At 33.1% G+C, this 9,888-nt stretch overlaps 1 protein-coding gene across 1 annotated transcript; it reads right to left on the reverse strand.

The window, feature by feature from the left end:
• Positions 1–2,636: 2,636 nt before the first annotated feature.
• On the reverse strand, positions 2,637–6,874 carry LOTGIDRAFT_64934 (hypothetical protein; the record flags this gene model as incomplete). Its single annotated transcript, XM_009051066.1, has 10 exons — positions 2,637–2,753; positions 3,140–3,250; positions 3,477–3,560; positions 3,846–3,935; positions 4,325–4,467; positions 4,927–5,034; positions 5,227–5,256; positions 5,566–5,638; positions 5,904–6,104; positions 6,803–6,874. Coding segments are annotated over 10 exons (1,029 nt in total), but the record flags the coding sequence as incomplete, so codon positions are not given.
• Between the last annotated feature and the right edge of the window lie 3,014 nt (positions 6,875–9,888).

Raw genomic sequence — 9,888 nt, forward strand, 5'->3', positions numbered from 1 at the left:
CTGCTAGTCGACTGAAAAAAACAACAACATATAATTATAATACTAAGATATGAAAAAGATTTTGGAATTGTGTTTATTGTGATTATGTGCAATCCTACTAAATCAAGGCCAAGGTTAGATCTTAGTATAGGTCAAGATACAGGTGAGTAATGCAGGTGACAGGAAAAGTTACTAGGTAGAACATTAAACTGAGATTTCATGTACTACAAACTGTGCATGTTAAATATTTCTTGACAGTGGGAACTGCTGTCTTGGCAAAATTAAACTATTTGCACACTGCATTGTGTTGCCAGTCTTCATTAGTCAATAAGGTGCATGAAAGTTTTATGTAAAACACTGTTTCAAATCATCTATCAACTTTACAGTGTCATAAAAGTATAGAATCACTTACTTTCTGAGAGTTTCCAGTTCATTTCTCTGGGAGACATTTTGTTCTTTTAAAGTAGAGTAGTCTGTCATCTGTAATAATAGAAATAATAATTACAACATTTTAATACACTCTTCAACAGTTCCTTGTACATCTTAAACACACTGGCTTTAACAAGTTACAGTCATGCAATTTGTTAAAAATATCTGTACTATTTGTCAGTATGTCTGCAGTATGAGATGAACTCTCATCAATGATAAAGGGACAGGACCCATTTTGAGGTGTTGATTTTAATCTTTAGTCTTCAGAAGTACTAGATATGTATGAAAATCACATAATTCCTTTTAAACTACTTCAAACTGACCTTTCCTATACATGTCTTTTCTATACATCACAGAGTCATCATTTTAACATTCAATAGCTGATAATTCTAGACACCCGTGGATTTGAAGGCTCAAATTTGGACGGTGAGCTTTGAACGCTAAAACTGATTGGCTTAGCTAAAAAATTCATATTTCTGAGACAAAAGTATGATTAGTGAAAAAAATGGCCTGACTGTCCCCTTATGTATTTAACAGAAACTTACATCTCTAAGTTTAGAATTCAGATATTCATTATGTCTGGTAGCTGAAACTTCTTTATGTCTTGCTTCTTGTAATAGTGTCTAAAAATGATATCAATCATTGTCAATTTCTGTCATTTTCTTTGTAACATACAAATAGGAGCAAAGAAAATTTGAAAAAATAATTAATGGATACAAAAACCAATAAACATGTGAAGTTTTGATTGCTTGAAGAATCAAAGGTTGGATTTTAATCCTGAAAACTGATAAGGCTGTGTATTCTCAAAACAATCTAAGTGCTAGGATATCTTAGAAACAGTGTTAGAAGTTAAGACCCTAGGATATCTTAGAAACAGTGTTAGAAGTTCAGACCCTAGGATATCCTAGAAACAGTGTAAGAAGTTAAGACCCTAGGATATCCTAGAAACAGTGTTAGAAGTTCAGACCCTAGGATATCCTAGAAACAGTGTTAGAAGTTAAGACCCTAGGATATCCTAGAAACAGTGTTAGAAGTTAAGACCCTAGGATATCCTAGAAACAGTGTAAGAAGTTAAGACCCTAGGATATCTTAGAAACACTGTTAGAAGTTCAGACCCTAGGATATCCTAGAAACAGTGTAAGAAGTTAAGACTCTAGGATATCCTAGAAACAGTGTAAGAAGTTAAGACCCTAGGATATCCTAGAAACAGTGTTAGAAGTTAAGACCCTAGGATATCCTAGAAACAGTGTTAGAAGTTAAAACATTAGGATATCTTAGAAACAGTGTTAGAAGTTAAAACTCTAGGATATCTTAGAAACGGTGTTAGAAGTTAAAACTCTAGGATATCTTAGAAACAGTGTTAGAAGTTAAAACTCTAGGATATCCTAGAAACAGTGTTAGAAGTTCAGACCCTAGGATATCCTAGAAACAGTGTTAGAAGTTAAGACCCTAGGATATCCTAGAAACAGTGTTAGAAGTTAAGACCCTAGGATATCCTAGAAACAGTGTTAGAAGTTAAGACCCTAGGATATCCTAGAAACAATGTTAGAAGTTAAAACTCTAGATCATTTCTAGAATATGTTGTAAGGAATTATAATAACTATTACCTCTAATTCATTAACTCGAGCTGTTTTATCTCTGATATCATCTTTATACGACTGAATTTTATCTTTTTCTTCACTTACTTGTCTCTCATTTTCTATAAACACATAAATAAACAATCTATCTACAAAAAACTCAAAATATTGTTGTTTCAAACGTACCTTTCATCATCAGATAGAGCATTTTGGATTGCAGTTTGAGCTGAGCAGTGAAGGCAATAAATGGAGGGAATTGCCAACATCAAGTACACAAAATATAGCCTCATATCTGACTCAGGAGAGATGTATATCTCTCAGATTGAAATCAATGCCACTCAATGGTATTGGACTGAACAACTCTATGGGTTATTACCAGGACCATTGATTGAGCTGTTTATTACAGACACGAATGACAAATGTCGTTTTTGACAAGGGTTCGTTGGACATTAAGTATAACTTGGAGTGGAAGCCAAAATACAAAACTCGTTGGAACAAAACAAAATCAGTGTTGTCACTATCAGAGTATGAAAATAAATCAATTGATTACTAATGGCCATGACCCAGCTTCTACTAACCTTTGACCTTCACCTCCCTGACCTCTATATTTTGAGTTCTATTTATAAATCTAGCCTGTTGATCCAGTTTAAACTTGGCCATTTCATTCTCTAACCGTTGTTGAAATTCTAATTCTTGTCTTTTGATTTCTAGTTCTCGATGTTTCAAATCCTCCATTTTGTCTTTTATCCGCTGGTCTTGTAATCTTTTCTCTCTAAAAATTAATTTGAAACAAAATTGTTGAGGAACTTATGATTTTTTAATCTCATTTTTAATGTCATCTTTTAACGCCCGTTTCTAGGAACTGCTGATGAAATAGCACTAGTTGTTGACTTATATTTTGTCAATACGTAAATAATGGGCTTCTCCTGGGGAAATGAGATCAGATTTCACAGGTCATTAAAGTATGTCCAATTAACCAAAAAAATATATCCACAGCCAGGATAAAAATTTAACTTTTGATTTCATTTACTATTTTCTTAAGGATTTATCTGTCAACATTTTGATATTGTCTCTTAAGTACAGGTTTCTCAGTAAATGTATTGAAATTTTGAATAACTTAGACAGGCTAGAGATCATATGCTTTTTTTCATAACTGACCTTTGGTTGACCTCAGCTTCCCGTTTGACCTCAGCCTCCCTCTGATGTATACAACTTATTTCTTCTTGTAAAGTTTGACGTTGTGAGTGCATCTCTTTATCTCGAATCTTCAATAAAATAACTGTTTGTTAAAAGATGAACCACCTAGCAGAGATTAATCTAAGAAAACATTTTTAGTGAGCAAAATTTTAGAAGCACTTTTTCGAAATAACAACAAAAATCAAATCAAAAATGTCAATAGTGATTGAAAATTAATGTGTATTAAACCAGATTAAAATATCATAAATATTTTAAAACAGAAAGTTATTGGAGATTAATGACAATAATATTTACCTCTTGTTCTCTATGTAATCTCTCTGTAGCGTTTCTCTCTCTAACTAATAGTGAATCATAGCGGGTTTGATAATCTCTCTCCATCTACAATTATACATAGTTTGATAAAATCAACTATAAAATATTTCACTATTAAAACAGTGCTAAATACATCAATTATATTGATTGCACAGTGTGACTAATTCAATCCACGTAGTCAGATACCAGCTATCATGTAAAATAATATATCATTTGCTTAGTCAGAAACTTCTGAAAACATAGCACTTTCTTTTCTTTGAGTGGCATGTAACAGAAATCAAAGGTATTATTAGGTCACTATAAAATCTAAAATATCAGATATGACTGGTAAATATGACAAATAATACTTACATCACGTCGTAGCTGATCTAACTCTTTACGACATTTTTCTCTTTCTTCTATTTTTAACTTAGTTAACTCATTTTCTCTCATTCTACGAATCTACAAAAAAAATCAACAAATTTTAAACTATAAGATTTTGTTATTTGAAAACAAAAAACTAAAACAGAAAGTATCACATACATATCAGAATGTATACATGACTGCAGAGCAACGAGATGTTTCATTATTTTTGTTTTAAACAATTAGCAGAACAGCGTTTGTTAGTCATTCCAGTGTTTGGAGCTGCCAAGGACTTCTGAATCGCCTGACACACAACGTCTTGCAGGATAGACACGAACAGATCCATTGGATCATTTGCCCTAAATCCTCAAGTATTAATCCAGAACCAGTACCTAGAAATTGAAATAAATTTAAATTTTTCAACAGTTTTAGCTAGTTTATCGATCTCAAGGGCAATAACTCTTGGTAAGAAATAAATATCAACTAACCTCTTGTTTTAACTGTGATTGATATCGTTCTTCCATTTGTTTCTGGAAGTTAAGAATCCTTTCCTCTGTCAACATGGAGGTAGATTTATACATATCATCTCTTTTACTAGAATATAACTGATCTAACACTTGTAGTTTCTCATCTATAATAAAATAATGAAATTGGCTACAGAAAAACTAAATCAGATATCAACATAGAGTTTTCTTGAGAGTATATAATCTATATTAGAGTATAGCAGGTCTATCATTGGGCACTCAGGATCTGATCTTGATGCCCACCAGTAATTAATGACCTTATCTTTTACCCTAAAGAAATAAAGATACTATTATTATTATTATTATAAATATTATAGCACTTTTAGTTTCTCATCTACAATAATTGTATTTAAAAGGTTTACAAGTGACAAGCTCAATCAAAAAGTGATATCAAATTTAAAGTTGCTTATAAAAAGATTTCAACTTTGGTAGAAAAAATCTTATGCTTTGACCCAAGCTTTTTTAAGATCAGAAATTCTGTTTTCTTTCACCACATAATCATGCTTATAAATGGAGTTCTATTTTATAATTGATAGAACTGTGTCATACATTAAATTACAACTGACCTAATGATGATATAGGACCAACTTTAATAAGATCAGTCTGAACACCAAATTCTTGAGTGGCGCTGGCATGAATAGCAGACATCTCAGATAAAAACTTCCATAAAAACCCTGAAATAGTAGAACTATTGATGACAAATTTCATGGTGAATATGTTTCAGTCTGGGATGTGTTCACTCCTTCTGAAACACCCAGTCAAACAGTTTTTTTTACTCTTTTCCAATGTCCCCTTTAAGCATAATTCGATGTATGATCTTATCAAAAGTCTGTGATTCTGCATTACACTAAAAGATTTGAAATGACTTCCTTTGAAACGTGTGTTTGTCTTAAATACTTGAAAAATATGGTAATATGGTACCTTTTCCAGTTTTTTCATCACATGACATCTGAAATATAAAAAAGAAATTGATTTGGGATTTGTATTGATGCCTGACAATGGCATTTTGGGGCATCTTAATGGCAAAATCAGAATATATTTGGACATCCATCTATGGTAATAAAAGGGATACAGATATCTGCAATAATTTTCACATTAAGTTTTCATTGGTCATTGGTCATGAGAATTCCAAAAGAGGTCAATTCCATAGTATTTTTGACACAGAGTTTGTGCATTGGAAATAAAGAATTAATGTTGAAATAAACTTACCAGCTGTTTATAAAGTCTAGATTGAGGACTGATATGTAATAACTGTAGAAAATCTTCTTTACTAAATACCTACAAAAAAAATATTTAATGTCAAATCAGTAAGCTTACACTTTTATACCAGTCTAGCTCCAACCAGTTATAAGACATAAAACAGTAAAAACAGTAAGGAGTTAAATATATACATTAAAAACATAATCAAATCAAATGGAGGGAGAAATAAGTTGAAATATCAAGAGGTACTGTCTGGATATATACCAGAATCAAACCATGGATTTTGTTAGTGTCTAATAATATTGAAATGATTTCTAAGATATTAAAATTGTCAAAACTCTACCTTATCCTGTGAGAGTCCACTCTCTGGTAGAAAAACACTATTGGTGTAGTCATAGCCATAGCTACGTAGATGATCAACTATAAGACTATTGGCTGCTCGATGAAGCAGTGAACCTTCTTCTGGTGTTTTTAAATCCTGTAACGTCAGTCTTCCTTTTAATGATTGTTGCAGCTCTGTTACCAGACTGTTTCTTAATTGTGACTGAAATTATAACTGAAGCAATGAAGAAAGGAAAACTAAAAATATGAGATTATCTATATCCTAGCCAATTGATCTGTGCATTAATGAAATATAAGCTTATATATGAAGATGAAGAATTTTGACAAGGAAGGTACAACTACTGTATTTTCATTTTCACCTGTCAAGAGATTATCATGAAAGTAAGCTTTTAATACCCTTTTCACAAATCAAAGCAACTAGCTCCCTGAAAAATAAATGGTCTGAATTGCTGAAAGTGATATTGATTATCAATGGAAAGTATTAGTCTACAATGTGGCAGGGTGCATTTTTAAAGAAACTTGGTTGTTTTATTTAATCGTTGTTTTATCTTAATGCACCACTACTGTTTTAATAAGCACATAATTACTTTACACTGACCTAATACTAATGTTCTAAGTATTGCCCTCTCTTAGTCCCTATATTATGTGTTCAAGTTCAAAACACATTCTTATTGAATGTTCTGTGCAATAAACTTAAAACTATTCACTTTCAAGTATACCACCAATGACAGATGGAGTCACGTGATGTAAACAAACAAGACTCAACATGACATCATTAAAGGCGGTAGCCTTTGAGGGCTCGTCCTTCCCAAACTACGGTTTCTCGTGAACTTTATTTATTCTTTGACCCATCACTGGATCATATCCTTCAAAAATATTAATAAGGGTTCTCCGTCCTACCTTTATTGTGTTCACCATTCCTCTATTTCGTAAACTGTGATAAAGCCGACTTCGCAGCTCATCAGCTGACATATATTCAGGGGCTCCTTTCTCCATGTTTGTCCGCTTCTAAAAGTCTGAGAGCAGACCACACTTTCAGAAACTATCAGTATTCTTTGCCTCTCTCCCTGAATGAATAAAGATGTAATTTTCAATATTCAAATAACAGTTGAAGGAAAAAATCTTCGAAATATTTTCAGAAGGCGGCCATTTTGACGCTTTTAACCGGAAGTTACAACTTTGCCCTCACGTCAAGACAAAATACACTCTGACTTGCCAAATCGGACAGAACTGAAATATAATTGGATACAAATCCAATCATCCAACTCCAACTTAAGTGACACTGATGGCTAAAAGATTGCAGATGAGTCGTGTTTTGTTCGTAATAACTCATAATTATCTAAATAAGGAAAATTTTGCAGAAAATTGTATAGATTTTGTTTATCTATCGCCTATTTAATAATTGTTTTTCTGTCTACTTTCAAAAAATCGAATGTGCCGTGAGAGAATTAGCTATTTGAGGTAAAATTCTAATTTAGATGTCCGTTTTCTTTAACTCGGTTGTTGTCTGACAAACATTCAGTCATCATCTCTTCAGCACTATTTGAGGAGGTAAATCTCGTATTTGGAAGCGATATGTCCACCCTGTCCACATTTCCATCTTGTTTCATATATTATATGAATACATGGAGAAACTCGTGAATAATATATGAGTGCGAACAATCCTTTCTTATATGAATTAGGTCTTTTTGAATGGTTGACGCCTCATACTAATATTTTTGAATAAAGTGAACTATATATGGCTCCATCTGTTTATTCCTATTTATTGATAAGGACATGAATTCTTCCAGGTTTCTATATCCATACAGCGCTGATGCATATTGTTATCTGTTTTATATACTTTCTATGCTGGATACTATGTTCGTCATCAAATGAGATTCTTCTTTAAATCGTTTCCTGTGGGTTTTTGACCCAATGGCATAAAAAATTTTCATACTTTACAATCAAAAACAGTTTTAAAAAAAACTCACTGAATTCCTTACACGTCACCATAAGCTCAGGCTCTGAAAAGTAAGCGCTAACCATCAGAAGATAGGGGCTAATGGGTCAAAAGTGGTTAGATAATACAAGTCAATGTTTAACAATGAATATCCCAGAATTCCTCATACATGTATATAGAATCCAAATCTGTTATTGAACAGATTATTTTGATTGGTTAAATATCAAATGACCTAGAATATGAGATGTATAACATTTCCGTCGGATCATTGATGTCAAGTGAAGTCCCCTCAGAAGAATAGCCACGAAACGAATATTGAGATTCGAATTTTAATTTTAATTTTATTTAGGTGCTCAACTATAGCGCAGATGATACTTGATACAGTCATCGCTGCGATTTAGGTAAAATCTATCCAATTGCATTAGGGCATTCAATAAAAAAAATCTGCCAATGTACTGGATACGTGCCTACGTTCATAAGGGATATATCATTGCTCTTTTTCAAAAGCAGAATGGGTAACGTTATTTCAAGGGCCTTGGCATTATGTAGCGCAAAATATCATTTCATCATATTTATTAATAATTGTGATATTCAACAGGTTTGATAAATACGACGATATTTCAAAATCACTTTTTTTTTATTTTCAACAAATAATATGAACAAAACCAGTAAAAAAAACATGTAAATGCTTGTAGAAGTAAAGCAAAAATTTAAAAACCTTTGTCAAGATAGAATGCTTCAAAAATGCACCAAGTTGTTCTAGAAATAAAAGTTTATGCCTAGAGGGAATACACAATATTTATTAAACTGTGCACAACGCCTACGCAAAAACTTCATCCCTGTCATAAAGAGATAGTCATCTTCACTACACTGTAAAACAGCACATAATTATGACTACTGTATTTTTTAGGGTGTGTTAGCCTCATAAAAGAAGAAATTGTGATAGAATAAGATAAGAAATGGTGCCATTAAGTTGTTCTAGTAATAAAATTTGATGCTTAGGGGGAATACACAATATCTATTTAACTGTGCACAACGCCTACGCAAAAACCTTATTCCTGTCATGTAGCAGATTGTCTTCGATTCATTGCGATAGCCTTCTACACTGCTAACTGTACTTTGCTGCATAAATTTTCAACTTACTACAATGTTGTCTTACGACAGAGGTCATATTCATATACCATTCGGCAATACTCGGTAGATTCCGTAAAGCAAAGCGCTAGCAGAACTTTCACAGTGGATAGATTGTAGTAGTAGATAGATTTTGCCATCGATTGCCTTCCATACAAATGTAAGTCAAATAGCCCGAAACACTGTATAGGTAGAATGCACAGCGAGATTGACCAACTGTGCACAATGCCTACGCAATATTTCAATTTTTCTGTTGCTCAAGTAAGCTTTCACTCGGTTGTTTTTCTCGGCTATTTTCCGCTGTTGATAAAGCTCAAATCATATCAGAATTCAAGCGTCTTTCCATTCCATACCTACAAGGCACAGGTAATCCAAAAATGAACTCCACTTAAGAAGCCAAAAACAAATGCCCTAAAAGAAACGAATCTTTCTTTCAACTTACTGTATGAACAGTCAGCTCGAATATGTATTTGTTGGAGATTTTGTCCTTTTTATACCCTTGAAACTTAGGGTTCATAACCTTCAGTCGTTATGCGAGCTTATTACATCGATAATCCGGATCCCTAAATACGGATTAAGGGTCGTGATTGGTTAAAACCTTAATCTGAATGGTACAGAAAGCCACAATTAAGCCCGATCTAACTAACTTTGGCACCGAAATTGTTTCAACTATGAGTTTTGAGGTCACAGAATCCAATTATTTTATTATTTTGGTTTTCGAGTCAATATGAGTTCATTGTCTTTCTGATGCCAATCTATCTATGACCTTAACATTGGAAGTAAAAAAGGGTAGAGGGGGGTACGCAAGGGTGGTGGTGATTAAGTATGGGGGGGGGGGGGGGGGGGGGTTTTTTCCACCCCTGATTCCGGGAAAAAATTATCCCCCTTAAAAATCTTCCATTCCCAAAAAACTTAT

This window comes from Lottia gigantea, assembly GCF_000327385.1.
Source record: "Lottia gigantea unplaced genomic scaffold LOTGIsca_16, whole genome shotgun sequence".
Classification (NCBI taxonomy): Eukaryota; Metazoa; Mollusca; class Gastropoda; family Lottiidae; genus Lottia; species Lottia gigantea.